This window comes from Colius striatus, chromosome 2 (assembly GCF_028858725.1).
Source record: "Colius striatus isolate bColStr4 chromosome 2, bColStr4.1.hap1, whole genome shotgun sequence".
Classification (NCBI taxonomy): domain Eukaryota; kingdom Metazoa; phylum Chordata; class Aves; order Coliiformes; family Coliidae; genus Colius; species Colius striatus.
Genome location: NC_084760.1, coordinates 115,691,813 through 115,712,355, shown reverse-complemented (window position 1 = coordinate 115,712,355; position 20,543 = coordinate 115,691,813). Strand labels below are relative to the sequence as shown.

Here is a 20,543-nt window from a genome sequence, read left to right as displayed (position 1 = left end):
GTCTAAATTTGCCAGCAGTAGGTGGGTTGCAGATGCAGTAAATCTGATTTTGTTGTACCATCCAGACAACTGATCCTGTGTTTTAACAAAATCCCGGTTAGCTGGCTGTGTATCATTGTATGTCCCCAGCAGTGTGAAGAGAGCTTGTGTAATCTAAAAACTCTTTATTATACTTCAGTTTTCAATCTTTCTGTCCCTTCTTAATTAATAAAAAGATCTAGAACTTAATGTCATGCTTAACCTTAGCTGAAAACACCAGGGCATTAGTGGGCTTAGTTTTAATGAGCTGAGGGTCAGTTTTCCCTGTCCAGGCTGTTTTCTCTAAACATATGCTGTGTTGTGGTGCACATATTTTATGGAATACAACTATCTGGGTATCCTGTATGCTGTGCTCTAAGTTATTTGCATAGACTGTAAATCCTTAAGAATTTTGCAAAGCACTTAAGACTTTTTGAACAAATCTACTTACTGTGTAATGACCCGATCTTCTAATTAGTACAGGTAAATCCTTACCCTCCAATAGATGCAGCTGTATGTTCTAGCTCAAGGATCTGACTCTGCAGATTTTCACTCCATCAGTAACAAAGGATGCAAGACCACAGCCTCTTGAATCAAAGAAAATAGTTTTCAAGTGCTGTGTCTTTGGTTAAACTTACCACAGTGGATTTGGACTAAGATCTGATTCTAAACTGAATTCATCACTCTTACACTGATTTAATCTGCAGCGTAGGGGAAAATTGAGGCCAGTAAGACCTAAATAAACATTTTGCTCAGATCTGCCTCCATATCTGACATTGGAGGGTCTCATAAAGGAACAGAAAGGAGTGTTGAAATACAATCACAAACTTTAAGGGGTCTATTGCCCTTATCAGGACAGCATATAAGATGGCTGTGTATATGATGTGTGTATGTGGTCTTTGACCACAAAGCTTCACATTTAGAAGGGAAAGCGTTGACACTTGGTAAAGAAATAGGTTCCTCCCAGCCACCCACCCACAAATACAGTGTGTGTAGCAATTGTCTCCTAATGTGCTTTTTTTCCCTCCAGATATATGTGAGCGCTCTGATCTTTTATTTGGCTTTTTAATGCATCTCTGCAAATGAAATTACTATTCTGGGATGCTGCTAAAACATTGAAGTGGCTCTTTTGCGTTAGCACTGGCTGGCTTGAAATGACTTCTGTAGGGAGTCTCAAAAGGGGATCTGTCCCACACAAAATGCTTGAGCATATAGATTTAGCAAGGGAAGAGCTGTTTGACTTTCAGGGGGTTGCCTGAAACTCGTCTCTCAGCTCCAATATTTCCTTTGCTGGACTCCCACTTTTGCTTTGGAGTCTAAATTCCTGGTACCTAAAAGAAGTCGAGACAAAGTGCTCTACTCTGGGCCATGTGCATATGGTTTGATAAATACTGAAGGGTCTGGAATCCTGCATGGCTGACACTTTGTTTCCAGCTTTGTGGTAAACAGCTGAATAGAAAGGAGAAGGCAGCAAGTCTTCAGCTGCACTCGCCAAGAACATCTGCATTTATGAAAACTTTCCCTAATTGAAAATCTAGTAGTTTCAAATGCTGTAGACTGAGAGCTGGGAATCTAGCTCAGGGGCTGCTAAGGCAGCAAGAAGCACCAGTGGCTTTGAGCCCCCAGTTCAGGTTACTCCCCCACCCTCCTCATTGTAATCTGGGCATTTGAGAGGTGCTAATAACATCCTTACAAACTGTAATGAGGGCAAAAAAAATCTCTTTGTATTCTTCAGACACGTTATTGTGCCATTCTTCTGTAACTCCCTTTCCTTGCCATCTCCCCTGCCCCCATTTCTCCTCCTCAGCATTTCCTCCTGGTTCTTTGAGATCTACTACACCAGAAATATTTTTGGAAATACCACAGACTATTGTTTTTATTAGTGACTGGAAAGCTTTGTAGTAGGATGCTTTTGTGTTTCATTTGTTTTCCTTGCTCTGACACAGCTGGTTTTGTTTTAGCAGCATTAGCGAGATGGTTAAACTATTTGTGGCCTTTTCTAACCAGCAGATCTCTTCCATTGAACGCCGTAAACTGAATGACTGAAACTGTAACTAACAGGTTGTCTGCTTGGGCAGTTTTCTGCATAAAGTTACAAAATGCACTGGTTTTATGAGATCATTTAATTTATTCAGCAAAAACTGATCACTGTGAAGCGAGTCCCAGTTTCCCTATAAATTTCCCAGCCAGAACATAGACAGAACCTTGACTGGGGAAGATACAGAACAGATGAAGCAGTAGATCTTGTGCAAACCTACGTGCACTCAGACATGATTAATGGAATGGAGGTTTATGTAGGTGTGCTGATCCCCACCTTAGCCAGGAGGGAATGGGAGAAAAGCCACAGCAGATGGTGGGGCAGAATGGTGTCTGAGGACAAATCTGCAGCTACAGATGCCTAACCAGCCACTGTGGTTATGAGAAGGAAGATGTGAAGTTGGGAAACAGGCATCCAGTCAGAAGGGTGACAGCAGAAAGCAGACAGTGAAGAACAGAATGAACGAAAAGTAACATGAAAAGTAAATGGAGAGCAAAAATGTAATCCTTCTGTGCAAAGGCACTTTAAAAGCTACGGGATGAGGAGGAAATGAGTCGTACTGGAGGCCTCAGCGTTCATGTCTGGTGGTACAGTGTAAGTGATATTGAAAGTATGGGCTGATAAATGGCAGGAAAACAAGAGTTAAGAATGTAGTTTAGAAGTGACCTGCTAAATCCTTGTCTTGGCACGTGCTCCCACTGCCTCTGCTGGGCAGGCACAGCAGCTGCACAGCAATTCAGGTTTAGAGAATCGACCTGTTTGACAGTGGTTTGTCAGTTTTCTTTCTGGTGAGGTCTGGCAGATGCCAGGCCTGTTTTGATCCATGGTGTGGCTGTGTGAACCTAGGACTGGGGAGCAATGGGAAAGAGCAGCATATTGGGTACAGAGTAGGTGACACCAACTCTAGCAGCACTGTACAGTGTCAGAAGAGCAGCATATACACCAGCTTGCTAACAAAGCAGAATGCACATGGAGTGGGGAAAAGACACATATCTCCTACTACAGTGATGCTGAGTGTGGCTATTCCCTTTTGTATACAGTGGATGGGGAGGCAAGTGCTTTGGCAGCAACTGCCTCCTGAGTGACACTGCAAAAAGAAAGCAGGCTGAGATGGTTTTTCAAGCACATGTTTCCTCTGTTGTTTCTTGTCTTTTTTTCCTTCATTAAAAATAATTGGGTTTAACTCTCCTGTCATTTTTGCTGGGAGACACATCAGTGGATTTGTGACTGAATGAGGCCAAGGACAATGTGGAGAACAAAACTTGTGTCTGAAAGTCTTGAACGACTAAAGGCTGTTGTCAGATGATGATATTGAGGTAATAATAGCAAGATAAGAGGACAGAGAAACTGAGCAGGACTCGGCAAGAGATATATATGTAGATGCATATTAGAGTAACTAGAGTTTTGCTGAAGGTTGGTAAGAAACTGCAGATCAGAACTTGTGTAACAGGAATTCCAGTCACCTACAGTGCCATGATAACCAACATTCAGCACTTTCCAAGGGTTTCTTCTGAATGAAATAGCAACATATACATTTCAGCCAAACTTTTCTGAACTGTTACTTGAAGCCCCATTCCTTACCTGTTACTAAGACTTGGTTATGATCTTTGCACTGACTGATCTCCTGACTGACTCATTTCAGGGCTCCAAAGAGTGCGCCAGCTGGCGAAAAACACAAGGTACTTCAGGCGAAGACTGCATGAAATGGGCTTCATCATTTATGGCAATGATGACTCTCCTGTTGTCCCCTTGCTCCTTTACATGCCTGGTAAGATAGGGTAAGTACTGAAAAAAAAAACCCTGTTGGCAAAACAAACACTATTCAAGTTCATAGCTCATTTGGTATACACCATGAAAAATATAGTTATGTGTGGCAGATGCTTCACAAGCAAAATATACCCTGTTAGGTGAATCCATCATTATTTATGTGCTGTTTTAAATTTGGCCCTAGAGTTAATTGTGAGCTGTTTCAGTATTCAGGATTTTTTCAGTTTTTCTCATCATTTTTTAACTGGCTCTGTAATGATACTCTTGTCAGCATTTAGAATTTGGACTTTTAATTCTTATTAAATATAATCATTAAAAGAGGTACTTTACCTTTGATGTATGAATTGGTTGGTATGACTGTTCTTTTTCCTCCTCTCATCTTCAAACAGTTTTTGCATGTTTTAATCTTCAGTACCTATAAGGCAGAACTTGTGCACTGACTTGGACAGAAGTTGGTAGTAGCAAGTTAGGGTTGAGCTGTGGGGGAGTATTTGCAGGCAACTTAGGTTGACTATGTGCTCTAAACCTAGTACATACCACACAAAAGGTTCCTAAACTGACAGAGTAGTTGTGAGAGCAAAGAAACTGTCACACAGTTTTATTCCTGTTGACATGCAGGAACTCACTCTCATCCCTTCCAGACGCCCAGCTTGGTCTGTGCTTAGAGATTGTGAATGCCCACTTTGCACTCAAAGCCTTGCATTGAAATAAATGAGTCATGTCTATTCTACAGTGCTCTCTCTGCCTCTAATATTTGACACCAACTTGGCTTCATGAGCTGTTAAGCAGCAAAGAATCCCAGTCCTACTGGTAAAATTCTGACTCCTATTGAATTCAATGGGGATATTACCATCCACTTCAATTGGAGACAGGACTTTACCCATTGTTTTATTATACTTGAATGTTCTCTCTGTGGTCAGTTGATTGGAGATAATTTACATTTGGGTCTTTTTCTTTTCTCTCCTTAGGGCTTTTGCAAGAAGCATGTTACAGAAAAACATTGGGGTGGTTGTGGTTGGGTTTCCAGCTACTCCTATCACAGAATCCAGGGCTCGTTTCTGTGTGTCAGCTGCACATACACGGGAGATGTTAGACACGGTAAGCACAGCAGATGTCCAGCTGAAATTAACTTCAGATGCAAAGGAGGTTGGGAGAAACTGTGTGTCTGATACTTTGAGCCTCAGTAATTCATTTTTACATTTGTTTTTGTGGCCCTGTCACTTGATCTTTAAAGGCATTTTAGCCTCACATATCTTATTTTTAAATATAAATTATGGGAAAGTTAAACTCGTTATGTTCTTCTATTGCTAATGGTGACCAAAGCTGTCATCACTAATAAAGACCTACATGAAGACCACAGCAAGACAAGAGTTAAATGCTAGGTCAAAACTGTCAGAGTAGGAAACCTGAAACGATATGGAAGTAACTAAAAAGCAAGTTTTCCATACCCTTATTTTCTTCCCGCACTTCCATGTGTTCCTTGAATTGCAGAAGTATCTGGGACAGCCTTAGGGGTGCAGGTGGCAATTGCAAACAGTGTTTGGAGCTGTTTGAACCTCATGAAGTTTAAATGGTGTTGTCTGGTCTGTCTCAGTTCTGTATCTTTCTCTCGTATCAGAAGTGCTGTTAAGAGTATGTTGAGACTTCCATCATAAGCCTCCATTCCAATGCAGTCAGAAATGTGTTTAAAATAAACCCTTTGAAATTTTCCATCTCCCTTTCTTGCTGAAGGTGTTTTGGCTGGGCTTGATATACATTCTTTCATTCTCAGAATAAGCTTAGGGCTGTGAAGCACAAAGGCTTAACGGTACATTTCAGGCTTTCCCTTTTCCTCTTTTTGTACAAGTAAAATGGTCAAAGCGAAAAAATCTCTGAACAGGGAAGGCATTTGAGTTAAAAATGCCACTTCTTTGTGCAGACAAGCACCTGTGCCTGCAGAGAGACCCTGGCTCTCCATTTGTGTCCTGAGATTCATGTGGAGCTTGAGGCTGGAGCCCTGCTTGGCTGAGCAGCTCCCAGGCCAGCGTAGATGCCTCTCAAATATTGAAAGGTCTGCTTTGCATGTGTGCAATGTAAAATTCCTGCTGCTCTTCGAGGTGCAGTAGTTTATTACCAAGGCGTAATACCATGAAGATAACATTACAAAGAACAGGGCATAGCTACATCCTGCTGTTGGTCATTGTCAGCTTTTGCTGTTGGAATGTGTAGATTTGGCTTAGATAAGTAGGAATAGGCAATGAAGTTGATCTGAAGATTAATCTCTTGTTGCTTTGATTTTCTTCCTTTCCCCCCACCTCCAAATATCAAGCCCATTACATTTTTGGGCCATCATTGCATGTTCAGTTCCTACTACCAGCATATTGCTGCTTCCTGGTACCAGTGAAGGGCTGAAACACTCCTCAGCCATCATTCTTGAAGGCGCTGTGTTTTGTCTCTGAAAGCGATACCACAGCCATAGTACTTGTGGCATTCTTTAAATGTCCTTACAGTATGGGAGAATGGAAATGCCCTGAGTTTAATTACTTGCAGGTGGAAAGTTTTTAGGACAAATGGTTTGTGAATATGCCTAAACCCAGGGTAAGGACAGGTAACAAGCACAATGAAAACTTTTCCCTTTGGCAAAATTTGTTTTGAATCTCAGCCTGGAAATAAAAAGAGGAAAGATCCATGGAGGGGCAAGCTCCCAGGAATAACATCCTTAATGACCTTGAAGCCATCTCTCTGCATAAGCCATTACTCAATTAATCCTTTTAGTTCTTGAGCTCATTTTAGGGGCTTCACAGAAACAGGTTTAAAATCAAAATTGCTCTTTTCTCCTTTGCTGCCAAAAGATTGGTTGCTCTTGAATGTGGATCAGATGCTGCAAAGCACGGAGCTGCTTGTCTCTGCACTAGTAGTTCCCTGGCTACTTTTGAATCTAAGAGCTGGGCACACAGCTCAGCAAATGGCATTACAATGTTAGTGCATTATTAATTATGCCTGTGATATTAATACATGAAGATATCTTAAACTGTTCAGACTATTTATCTTGAGTCTGATCAGCACTGTGGGCTCAGCCTCATCTAAGAAAACACACTGACAAGTCCAGTCTTTGGGATCTACAGTGAAATATGAAGTATTGCCTTATACATCACTTTTGCAGAAGCAAAGATAACTTTATCTGGATTTTTATCATCTGGCTGTGCTTTTAGAAAAAGGTAGTTCATTTTCATCTGTGATCAATTAATGTACTTTCTACTAATCCATAACCTACTGAAGGAATAAGTTCTATTCTCACAGATGCTATTGTACGTCTACAGCTGCCTTGACACTCACTGCAGGAGAACGAAAGCAAAATGTGCCCATTTTGCCCTTTAAACTTTCTTTAATTGGTGCTTTTATGATCTTGTTCTGCTGTAAAGTAGAGGTTGCTGGCACTTCATTTCTTTTCCAAGAGAATTGACACAGTATAATGGTCTTACAGGTTTTGAATGCTCTGGATGAATTGGGTGATTTTCTACAACTGAAATATTCCCGGTATTCCAAGTCATCTCATCCCGAACTGTATGAAGAAACTAGGCTTGAACTTGAAGATTGAGTTTTCCACCCATGAAGAGAACATTATGATGCTATGAAAAGGGGGAAAACCTGAAAACTAAAAAACACAAATGCATTTCTTCCCTTCTAAGGACAATTTTTGTTTCTCAGTTAATTGAAAGGAGGGGAAGCTCGGGTGTTGCATTTTATTGTATCAAATTTCTGTATTCAAGAGACTGAAATACAGATACAGATTTGCCTCCCCAGGAGATCTGTCCTTGTTTTGGATGCAGAAGGGACGCATCCATTGATCAAGTTGCTAGCGTACAGCTTTTGTTACAGCCCCTTTTTATGAAGAGGCTTCAGATAGTCTTAATTGTGACTAAAATAATAAAGTTTAAAAACTGAATGTATTCCAGTGTAATATGGTGACATAGCTGAGCTTCATCAGTGAGATTGCTGTTTTCTGTTGAAGAGCATAAATCAAGACATCGGTGCGGACTGCCACAGAGGAATGAGCAGAAAGTTACCTGCCTGCCTAAGTTGCCCTGTCATGCATTTCTTCAAGGACAGAAAATGTTAGAAGCTGGCTAATGCTGAGAACAAGAGAAGTAGGCTGATCACAGACCCTTTCTCCGCCACTTAAATACACTGTAAGCTTTGTCATGTACAAAACTTTGGGCTTAGCCATAAGCAGAAATGCTTTATTGCTAACACATTTGACCTACAGCCTAGCACATCTCACCACAGCGCAAGCTCTTCAGCAGCCTTGCTCCCTTTTCGTGTAGCAGTAGTAAATAATGTTAATAACCATTTAACTTTCCCATAAAAGCCTTGATCAAAACAGTCAGATACTTGCAGTTCACAAACTGCAGATGACGTTTGTGGGCTCATTCCTAAGTTTCTTGAACTACTTATGGGCTTAATAAATTCACTAACAAGTACATAATGCTGAAGCTGTTAGTTACAGAGAATGTGAAGTTCAAGATACCGTAAGCAATTCAGCCACCTGTTAAATTGAGAACTCCACCATTTCTTAATGTGCCAAAGTCATCCACTTAACAACACTTCTTGAAATATTCTTGTCTGGTTTATGCATGTCAGGGGTTGTTTTCCTTGTCTAATTGTGGCCTTTTTTGAGTGGTTTGTTTTTCGAGTAATTGATTATGTCATCTGAGAGGAAAGATGTCCTTGTCCGCTTTCCTGCTCCCCAAGTGACAAAGCTCCACATACTTGAAGGCATTGTTAGAGCTGGCAGTTTCCCTGCCGTGCCTCCAGCAGTGTTCTCATCAGGCTTATGTGGGCTGAGTTGCTCAAAGGAGATGGGAGGCATTTTCTCTTTTTTTACAGCGTTGAAAAGCGGTTCTGCAGCTTTAAGAAGGAACTCCAAACCATTCCACACTATCAAATGTCATTGTAAACACATCAGATGAGAGATGTTTAGCTTTCTGTTGCACAGATGTACCACACTTTCATGTTCTCTTGAAAGCTGTGGTGTAAACTTAACCCACAGCTGCAATATTGGATTTAAGAACAGAACAATTAAATTGTAGAGTACCAATTACACTATATTACTCTCTGCTTGTTAAAGCAGCTTTCAGGATATAACAAGGCTGATTTGTTACGAGGGCCCGTTTTTTTGGTTGGATTTTTGTTGTTGTTGTTGTGCAAGTTAATAAAAATCCAGTGGTGCTATAAGAACTGATTACAACACATTCCCTTATATCAAATGGCAGCTTTAGGAAATACATATCAAGGGCTGGGAGAAGACTGGATGGTGTCATGTGATTCTTCACCGTGGTTGACGGGCTTGAAAAGTGTTGTGAAGGTTCAGGGGAGCTGTGGTTATAGATAAGAGCAAACTCACTGACTAAGTGTTAAAATACTCAAGCACAGGACAAGGAGGAATTAGGAAACGTGGACTTTGTCTTTGAGCAGCCTGGCCATTTGTGGTGTTCAGCTTTGTTCCGTGCAGGGTGAGTGCATTTACTGCAAAGGAGATCGGGAGAGACGTTTCTGCGACCTGTTCCTCAATGAAAAGGACTGAATTTGATATATTGCTTCTTGATCTCCACTGTCAAACATCTGCACCCAGATCCTCAGCTGACTTCTGACCTTCCATCTTGGGATAGATGGCCATAGTTTATATTTCAGAAAACATTATTACACGTGCTGTTGCAGACAACATGCTATTGCCCTCAAAGAGAGGCCTGAGATTGATTAAACTACAGAATCATCACTTTTTCTCCCCTATAGGGGAATGTTTGCTGTCTAAAGCCAAATTCTTCCTGCCCTCAGAACATTACTCTCTCTCATATTAAGGAGTCAAGACAGCTATTTTTCAGAGACTGTCAATTGATTTATTAGATGTTTCTTCCGTCACCTACACATTAGAGAAGGTACAGACTGACTGTCCCTGGGCTTGGGGAAACAGCGAGCTGTCCCTGCTCCGCTGGCGCAATAATAAAACTCCCAGGAACTTCAGACTATTAGATTTTCCCCATGAGCTTTAGCTATGATCTGGCACTGGCTTTTCCACACATATAATTTCAGTGGAGTTGTTCCAGATTGACATCAGTTTTAATGGATTTAGAATTGATCAGCACTTGGAGACTCTCTCTTAGCTAGCTTAAGAAAAAGACCCCGGTGGAGTGCTTATTGGGGAATTAGCACATGTAGCTTAAGGATCACATCTATCCCAGAATGGACTCCATCTTCAGGCATGTGTGTTCTCAGGAGGTATGCTTGGCTGTAATTGTTTCCGAAGGTTTTGAAGAAGAACTGGCTTCAATAAATAAAAATGCTCAAGTTGTCATATTTCAGTGCAGTGGAAAGGTGAGTGTGGACACGCTAACTTTTTGCTGGCAAGCTGCAGTTCCTCATCTTCTTATCTCACGTAAAATCTCAATTGAACCTTCATGCTCTGAGAAGACTCAAGAATCGTTTGTTTGATGGGGTGTCGGAATTGTTTGCTCTTTCCTGCATCTTTATCCCACCTTGTCTTTTAGAAAGCCTTCATTTCCTGAGCTTATCAAACTTGTCAGAGTGATTCCCCCATCCGCTTCTGCCTCTTTTCATTATTCTCTGTATCCTGCTACTTTCTGTCCTCTAACTCTAGGGGAAGGCACACTGGCAGCTGCAGAGGACTCAAAGTGTAACACTTGGCTTTCTAGGCATTGCCTCATTCTGTCTGCTTTTCCTGGTATCCTCATCAGCTCCTGCAGACTTTAATCTTTTCAAATAAAAGTTTCCTTTGGTGCTAAATTTCTACGCTGAGCCAAATCCGAACTGCCCCAGCTATTGAACCAAGAATGGGCTTGATCTATCACTCGTGCTAGTGCTGATCAGGTTAAATCTTGCTTTGAAGTCAATACTGCTGGTTTAAAATGAGTGCAACCATGAGAGCAACCAGTCAGTGTGAGGGTTTTGAATGCTGATGTCTCTGGGCTGTTTCCCAGCTGCTGCTCTTCACAGGACACCAAGATATGGGAGTGGATTTATTTAAGGTAGGATTTACTTTTTCATCTTTTTTTTCCCTTTTATGGGTTTTTTTTTCCCCCTCCCTAAATGTGTTTGGTTGAAGGTGCATCACACAATTCCATGTCCTGTTGAGACAGGGAACAAATTAATGATGTAGGAAAAGCAATCTATACTAAAGGTGTTTATGTACTTTCTATGCTGCTTAGAAATCCAATAGAGATTCTCTAATATATCATCTGCTTTATAAAGTTGAATTGTTCTTCAAATGAAAACACAGATTGGGGCCAAATTTTAAAGAAACCACAACAACAGCTGAGAGATGGCAGATATCATCCCAATATTGGCAACTGGATATTCAAGCCTCAAGACACCTACAAAAAAACATATCTAGGTGTTTCCCTCATTTACTTCACACATCCAGCGTTGTTTGTGGTCACTGCAGACCAGTCAGAAGATAAGAAGAATCTCACTCTAGCCATTAGTGAGACAAAGCTTTAGACATGCCAGAATGGTCCCACAATAACAATTCAGCCCCATCAGAAAGGGAGTCTGAGATCTGAACCAGACTAGTTGTTCAGCAGTTACCTGAGAGGTGAGTATGTTTCTTTCCGTGTATGTAGTATGTCACTGACAAACCACGCCACCTGTAACTGATGTTGTGCCAGGACGGGCATGACAGTCTGTCTTCTTCCTTGCAGATACAGAAGGACATGGCCTGTAGGTCAGTCCAGCAGATGAGTTTCATTCTGGCAAATTGACTCAAGCAGAAGATGTAGCCATGAAGCAGGACACTGTAGGAGGTCAAGAAAATCCATTCTCACAAGTAAGTCAAGTACTTGCAGTAACATAAGTTTTGGTATGTGTGATGTGGAGCAATGGTGCCAGAAGTGGTGGGTGAAGCTTGCTTTTCTATCACATTGGAATCGTCTCAAAGAATTTGCTATGAACATGATCTGACTCTAGTATCCTTGTGAATGAGTCAAGGTAGTGTATCCTCCAGTTCCTGGAGCATAGAACCGATCTCTCATACCATGCAGTGTGAAGTAGCATCGTTTTTGTTGCACTTAAGTTTTGGGAGTTCCATTTCCACTCCCAACACAGCAAGCAGCAGATCTGTCTTACCACGTGAGAGCACAGCATTAATGGACAGCTAAGCCTATTGGGATGCAATATCACCCTATAAGGTCCATGGCACTGCAGTGAGTAAGTGCTTCTTGGCACAGACTGGCTTTTGCTGTGCTGCAGATAGGCTCTTCTGTGAGGCGGGTTCCTCATCCTTTGACCCTCTCCAGCAGCTGTTCTGGAATAGCACAGAAGTGATGAAATCAGTGGGGACATTTCAAAAGCATAGCTTCCTCTGTGTGTTTCCTGGAGCTTGCTCTGACACAAGTATCCTGTGTGTGTCCTACTGTCCCCTCGTGACCACACAAACCTCGTGATGACTTGGCTCTCTGCACTGTACAGAAACCGTTTGGCACATTGCTGGGGATCCAACTTTCATGTGGGAGCTGCTTTTCAAAGAAACCCTAACACCAAGGATGCAGCTACTCTGAGACAGCCTGGTCAGAAGACACATCATATTTTTCATAGTTCCTGGAAGCATCTATTTACACTTCTGGCATTTCCCAGTGTGCAGAAGATCCTGATATAAACTCTGTGATTCCCGCTGCACGCTCTGTATTTTAACCATTTCTCAGCAGCCCACTGTAACCTATGTACCAGAGCTCTAAACTGGATGCAAGAGACCTAGTTCTGATCTCTCTGCTCTGCTAAGGAATTGCAGATGAGACACGTTAGGGTTCCTTGCCTCATTTCTATTCCTCTGCAAAACTGTGGTAGTGATCCTGATGTATTTGTAAAACACTAAGTTGAACCGATGAGAAGAGCTACAGAAGAGCAAGCGTTGTTATTATCTGAGTGATCTTTGCATGCCTACATCCCAGAATTTCTCCATTAATCCTGTAGAAGTCACGAGTGCTCTGTTTACCAGACCTAGTGTACAAGACAGTCCAATGATGAAGACTAATTATAAATCATAGAAAATAATCTGGAGAGCCGATGCTTTGAACGTTTCCATTCTGTGCAGACTTTGTCAGGGTCTTACTACAACGATGCCATTAGGAAGCTTTTTAAAATGTGAATTTATCTGTTCAAAGATTTGTAGCCAAGCTTTTCCAGTTTGTTAAAATGTAATTAGTGTCTTCTTGTTAATATGATGTTCATTGATTTTTAAACTACACAGACTTCAAAGCTAAAAATAAATAAATAAAAAGAGAGATAATTCAAACCAGAGTGGAACGGCTCGGACAGTTTTACTCTTTTGCCAGGATCCCAAAGCTGTTTTGTTCAAACAATGCCACAGTTTGAGTGGAAATGTGAAGATTAAATCCAAACCCTGCATGTCAGCTTTTTTGCAAATGACTATCCAGGATTTCAATAAAATGTCCAGCCACAACAGATCATATTGCAAGGATTTGTGGTGCTGAACAGCATGTGATAGTCTCCTGTTCCTTTAATATGCATTATAAACCAATGCACCTAGCACCTAGTAAGTATCAGTGGAATCACGGCACTTAAGCCCGTTAGGTCCTTTTCAAGGATAATTTGAAATGGACAAAAGAGGGAAAAGTTCACAAAGATGCTGGATGGCAGCAGAACTTCTCAGTTGCACATCTGTGCAGTGGGGAACATAATGGAAGGTACGTAGTGAAGAAATGTAATTTGACCACAGTCCAGTGGAGGTAACTTGAAATTCAGACAGAAATTCAAACTTGGGATGGAGGAATGGCCTGAGGAGCCAGCAGAAGCAACAATTGAGAACACCACCTGAAGAAGGCAGCCTGGAGAACGGAAAGATGGGAAGGAATCTCTGTGGGAGAACCCTACCCAAGCGCAATGGAGAGCATGAGATTAGCTAGTGCAGGAGAGATGAAGCTGAGGAACAAAGAAAAACCATTCAGAGGCAAAGAAAGAAGGAGAAGCTACCCCTCAAGGACAAAATGACAAGGCAGTGGAGGCAACCAGGATTGAAACACTGCAGAGGAGAACAAGGGGGAAAAAGACTGATTTTCAGACAAGCAGGAGAGGAGATCCAACCACATCGGTATGGCATGGGTGTCTGTGACAGCAGACAGGTCCTGTGGGCAGCCAAAAGCAGAGATGTCTTGTTCTTCCATAACTAGGAATGTTAGATGTGAACCAGGGGCAAAGAAAATAAAGCCAGCTGATGGAAACAAGGATTGTCTTCTATTCGAGACAAGTGATACTGTGGAAATAGGTGAAGCACAACTCCAAGAGAGAGAGGACAAAGCTTTACCATACAGATGCTCTGGTGGTTTTTGCACAGAACTTTTCCAGTCCTAATGGAAAATCATAAGGTAATAAAAAAATTGTATACTTTCTCAGAACTAGCTCTGTGAAGGCAATCTGGGCATATTGATCACTGAGGGGCAAACAGCTAAAGCAGATTCTTCTCTGAGAGTGGTCTCTGTTTGTCCACTTGTGATATTAGCCTTCCAGAACTAAAATTGGTAGCAGTGAATAAAGCCATCTTTTGACTGTAAAATAGGGAGAAATGGGCACAAGGGCCCTGTCTGATTTTCATGCTGGATTTTAACAGTTGGGGAAAGAACTATCTTGGTAGCAAATACAGTAAGGGACAATGGACCTCAAAAGCATAAAGACACACTGACAACAAAGTACTCATTCTGTACTGTTCTCAACATATGAAGGTTTTGGTTTTCTAAAGGTTTTGAGGCTGCCATTCACTTTATAGTTGCAGATTCACTGTGTGATGCCATCCACGGTGTGCACAGAAGGAGGTCAGCTGTGTGATAACATCTAAGCTCTGATTTCTGCATTGTATACAAAATAAGTGATCTGGTCTCTTTCTGTTCTTTGAAAATTGAAGGGCCACCTAAGTTTTAAAACAGCTTCATGGTCACACCAGACAGTACTGACAGGAGATGTAGTCAGTGAAAACACTTTGTGTTTGCAGCACTAAGGAAAGTGGGGAAAGTATGGAGAGAAATCCTTGAGTTCAGGGTTGCCCAGTTGAGTGTTTATAACAATTTCCTGACTGCAGTCTTGTCAAGTCATCACACAAGACTGCAGCCATGGCTTGATTTAAGCCACATCACTAAGTCTTTGTTACCTCAGTTCCCTGTGACTTAACCAAGAGCATAGATAAAAGCATCTCTGTAGACAGATGGTAGAGACAAGGCTGTAAATAGTAGCAAAGTTTAGGTAATGGTAACATTCAGAGCAGGGATGATGCTGATGACCACGAGGGAGGAGCAACTACTTTCTTTGATGCTTCTGAAGCCATCAGGGATACTTGTCCATGGGTGCAGCACACTGAGTGCATTGAAGTCATCTACCTAAGATTGAACCAAAAATAACAGTCAGTGAGGAGTGGAGAGCTCAGAAGTTCTGAATGTGGAATCAGGATCTTCCCTAAGTCAAATCTTATTTTGAAAATTGACTTAGGGATTTGCATCTCAGTGGCATCACTGAGAGAAGACTTGGGGTGGGGAGAATGTTTTCAACCCAGCTGGTTAAGCAATCCTCTCAATCTGAGTGTGAGCTCGGGTCCCGTAGGTACAGAACAAATGGCACAGAAAAGCAATGCTGGGCATAAAGTGAGAACTGTGAAATGGTGTGAGAACTGGCAGCAATGATGTAAAGGTAATGAAAGCAAATCATAATGGATCTGTTAGCTATAAAAGGGAAGCAAAGGGTTGAGTCATGATGTAGCAAAGTTGGGGAATTAACTGCATGTGGCAGCAGCAAGAAAAAGTCAATGATTTGACTGTGAATGTGCCCTGAGGAGCCCAACGTGGTGGCAGAGGTGTGATGCAGCATTGGCTGATCTGCCCTTGAAGCAGAACCTGAAGCACTGAGAGAAAATGAATGAGAAACAAAGAAAAGCAAAAGCCAATGTGTGAAAGACTTAAAATAATTAAGGTAAGAGGAGACAGCTATAAGACCTGTAAGGGTGATCAAGAGCTTGCTTAGGCAATACACAATGAAAACTTGCCCATGGAAGGGAAGCTGTAAGGTGGGTCACAATCAGTCAGCAAAGGATTAGATAATGCACTCAGGGGAACACCACAGGGATAAAGTGATGCTAGGTGTAGGGGATTGGATTTGAGGACCTGTCCAGCTTAATCATCTATGATTCCATGGAGACAGCAATGAAAGACCTGCATTGTCTCCTGAAGAACTGATTTCATTAGGTATGGGCTTAGGTCACATATTACAAATAGGTCTGTCTTATGTAGGATCCAGTTTGGAGTTTGCAGTGAGTGATGGGTTCATTAAAACGTCATCACTGAAACAGACAAGAATTTTCTGCTTAAAAATAAAGAAATTACAACAGAAATGGCCAAAAGAGCCTTCTACTTTTCTTGTTGATTAATATGCTTCAGGAGCTTGCTTGGTGGGAGAGGGAGGAGACAGGATGAGAAAGGATTAGCAAGGCATATCCCCATTTCACTGGGATCTTTAGCTACCTGGTTGCTCTTAAAGTCTACCTCCCAGTATCCTTCTCTTTGTTTTTCTGCATGTCACACGAGCATCATTCTGGTGCTGAATAATATGTGCACTGTGATCTCCCATTTGGTCTGGAAAAGGCACTTGGCCAGATTCTCAGGTAGTTATAACTGAGCCTTTTATTGTACAGATGTAAGAGTTGTACTTGAAGATCCAGCCCACTGGATTACTGCTTGTACAGCTGTGCTCTCCTTTTAAAGCCAAATTAGTCACTATAGAGAGATTTTCTCCACAGAATTTGGCTGTCATCTTTGTGACAGTATGTTATATTTTCAAGTAGATCCCATGGGCCACACTAATTGCAGTATTGTACTGATGTCAGTGAAGTTACCCCAAGTGTGAATTTGGCCCCATTGTTCTAAGACTAATGGAGATTTTTTTTTTTTTAATGAGAGTGGATCATAAAATATTCTCAGATTTTCATTTGGTTTTGCTTATTGTAATTATCCTTTGCTGAAGCTGAGTAAAGAAAATACTCCTATTCTCCAGTGTCTGGTAGAAGCTGCAGCGCTTGTTTGCTGCAGCCCAAGCCACCGACAGAAACTGATGCGTTTGCCTGTGTGTGTACAGAAGAGTTAGCCACTCTCTCACCATGAGAAGCAGTGTGGCAAAAGCTGCTCAAGTCCTCTAGTGTTACAGCAATGAAACACATTGACTTTCAGTGGCTTTCTGGGTTTAAGAAGGACTATTCTGCAATATTTATAGCAAAGCTTAAAGGGCGAAGTCTGCAGCTGGAGTTCTCCATCCCACCTGAAACCACTGGGATTTTCCAGACTCCTGATGACCAAACCTTTTGGTCACCTTTATATTGCCATGGAAGAGTAACCAAACAGGAGTGCTCTTGATTTACAAAAAGGCATCAAACACTTTAATACTTTGACCTCCTGAATAAATGTTTAGAGAAATAGGTATGGAAATGAAGAATGTGGAGCCGGTCCCGCCTCTCAAGCTTAGGAATGTGTCTCTGCAGGTGCATTTGAGGCTTCATCTGAGGAAACCTACCTTCAGAGTCCACAAGAAATGGTGCAGAATGCATTCCAACTGAGCTCAGTGGCCACTACCCCAATGCACTCCAGCAGGATGTGTGGCCCTCTAGATGTTTGCTGAAGAACAAAATCCAGTTCTACCTCTGTGGCGTTGAGAGTGGGAATTTTTCTTGAAAGAAAAAATGCTGATATTGGATCAGCCCTAAAAGTAGTGGTGGAAGCTATTCTGTTATGCAATTTTCTTTTCTTTCTATTGTGAGTAGGGGTGGAAGAAATTGCCCACAGATTGACCCTGTGCCCATGCAAACAGCCTATCTGTGAAAACCATACTCCTTGATGAAAGGCAATAACATCCTAAGCAAACACATATGATGTACCCTAACCAAAAAAAAATATCCCAAGAGGGATTTCTAACTGTAAATGTGTCCTTTTCTTTGGCTTTTTTTCTTGGCTTTCTGTTTTTTCACAGGAATGAAGGAAGGCAGCTGAATCCACTGTATGTGTTCTGGAAAGTTATGGGGAGTCTCTTAAAGCCAGATCACTAACCAAAGAATCTCGCTGCATTTCATCTAATTTGATACCAGCATTTAAGCACCCTTTTCCCTCCAGAGTCAAAGAGCTTATTTCAGATGGGTTTAGTGTCAAAGGCAGAATTTGCAGTAGAATAAATTTCTCTCCAGTATATATAGAAGAAAAATCAACTGAATAGTAGCTGTGTGTACTTCATGCTGGTCCTCAGAGCTGGATCTACTGAGTACTGATGCTCTTTGGTGTCTACGAACTTCCTTTCTTTGCCATTTGTTTCTCTGTTAGGCTTTCAGAGAGGACTCTATGACTTCAGTGCAAGTCTACTCTTCCATTAAAATAGCTCCATGTATGCACAGCCTTACAATATAGAAGTGTGAAAGAAGAGACAACGAATTTACTTTGATAAGGAAAAGCCAAAGACGACCTGAGCCTTTAAAGCTTGATTGGAAAAAAGATTAGAAAACCATATCTGCTGTCAAAAGACTGTCTCCTAGTGATGTCTCCATGCAGTGATGTTCTCTTGAAGGGTGAATAATTGTCTCTGTTTTTAACAGGTGTGATGATGCCTTGTTACTCTTAAAAATGGTTGAAGCTGGAACAAAGCTCTCCTAATGAAACCCAAAACTCCTTCTCCTCCTCTTTTTCTCTTTCTCTTCTCTCTTTCTCTTTTTCTCCTTCTCCTCTCCTCTCCTCTCCTCTCCTCTCCTCTCCTCTCCTCTCCTCTCCTCTCCTCTCCTCTCCTCTCCTCTCCTCTCCTCTCCTCTCCTCTCCTCTCCTCTCCTCTCCTCTCCTCTCCTCTCCTCTCCTCTCCTCTCCTCTCCTCTCCTCCCCTCCCCTCCCCTCCCCTCCCCTCCCCTCTCCTCTCTCCCTCTTTCCCACCAACTCATTGTGCTACTACAGAGCTATCTAAAGTCTAATACAATGCTGCAATCCAGGCCAGTTGAGCTGTTGTTTCCAAGCTGGAAGAAGGTGCAAACCAGGCAGTGTTTGGTGATGGCATATCACGCTGCTGCTGGAACCAGGACAACTCAGTCACTTGACATTGGACATTCTAGATGGATGTAAATTACAGGAGTTAAATGTAGGTCTAAGGGAGCTGTGTACATCAGGATCAAAACCAGGACAGAATATTAATCCAAAGAAATGGGTATTATCCATTTCCATACTTGGTTGAAAACAAGCTTTACAACATTGTTTCCAAGGCCGTTGGTTTTTCTCTTGCTTATAGTACTCTGTACTCTATGTCAACACTTCTTGCAGACTCCCTTACTTCACAAGGTAGAAGGGAAATTCAGGGACATCTAGTTAAAGAGATGGTGACATAAGTGACACCAGTCAGTATAGTTTTGATGATAAAAGTGCCAGTAAATAATAGTTTTAATACGTCGCTACCCAAAGTGTAGCAAATAGTAAACTTGATACACAGAAGAGGGTATTTTCATCAAGGTTCTGCGATGGTTTGCCCTTGCCCCCAGGCTATTCACTGTTTTTATCAAGACTGTGAAAAGAAAAAAAATAATTAGCTGCTGGAAAAGTTGCAGATACACCATAGTGGTAAGTAAACAAGTCTACAAGGAAACTGCAACACTTGGTAAACTCGACTCCTCTGAACATGTGTTTTAAAACAGCAAAAGGCAAGGTCATACATTTGAGAACAAAGACTACAGATGAGTTTACATCGTGGAAGCAGTGACTGTGAAAGCCTTGGCCCAGATACAGCCTGTGGGCTTTGTCAATACATACATGCAGACAGATTACATCCAATTCCAGCCATTCTGAAATCTGTTTGTGTTAAAATCTATATAATCTGTCACTCTCCTTAGCCAGGTTTGTCAGTTCTCAACCACTATGCAGACTTCAGTGAAAGTTTGCTTGCTTGGGACAATTTTTCCTATTTCCCCCCAGTTTGAAAAAGGCAGAAAGTGCCTCATTTTGAACATGAAACTGAGTTGGTTCTTCTTCCTCTGAAATGCCTTGTCTGCAATGAATAGCCTGTGTTTGTGAACATGCCAGTTATCACAGCTGGCAGAGCAGTGTAAGTTAAAAAGCTCAGCCCATGAGCACAGTGCTTGTATTTTGTGATGGGGACACATTTTTTTCTCTTCTTCAACTTTGGACTTTCAGCTTTGGATGAACATGTTCAGTATTCTCTCAGAAGGTGGCATGTCACAGAGCCTGACTGCTCTTGCCTGTTCCTTGTGCTTCAAATTGCAACTTTCTAGGAGAGCTGAGCTATCCTCTTCTAAGCAGTGTCCCAGCAAACAAAGGGATTGGGGTTTCTTTAAATCAAAACATCCCAAGGTGCTTATTTTCTCAAGCAAGTGGATTTGGCTTTCTGACAAAGTATAGCTGTGAAAGCCCTCCCTGTACAGACTTCTCTTTTTGTCATCTCTTTTACTGTCTTCCAAGCTGCTTTGCCCTGCTGCAAGTCTTGTGTTGCAAAAGCAGGAAGGCTCCTGGATTTCCTGTCTTTACTCCATGAACATCACTTAGCATCCAGCCAGAAGTCTTGGTCAGGATGAAAACAATATTGAATTTTGCAGGTCTCATTTATTTAGGAGAGTAAAACGTTTTTCTTTTCAAAGTGCTTCTCTTTAGCTTTCATTTCCTGTGCACAGAGTAGCTTTGTCTTGAGTACAACAATTAAGTTGTTGACC

General features: G+C 41.7%; 1 protein-coding gene across 1 annotated transcript in view; it reads left to right on the top strand.

Annotated features, from left to right (window-relative positions):
• SPTLC3 (serine palmitoyltransferase long chain base subunit 3) overlaps window positions 1-7,674 on the top strand; it is a 74,762-nt gene extending 67,088 nt beyond the window's left edge. The window contains exons 10-12 of the mRNA XM_061990476.1: window positions 3,699-3,834; window positions 4,792-4,921; window positions 7,287-7,674. Of these exons, the coding sequence (XP_061846460.1) occupies window positions 3,699-3,834; window positions 4,792-4,921; window positions 7,287-7,400 (380 nt within the window). The 3' untranslated portion in view covers window positions 7,401-7,674. The remainder of the gene's footprint in view (window positions 1-3,698; window positions 3,835-4,791; window positions 4,922-7,286) is intronic.
• The last annotated feature ends 12,869 nt before the right edge of the window (window positions 7,675-20,543 follow it).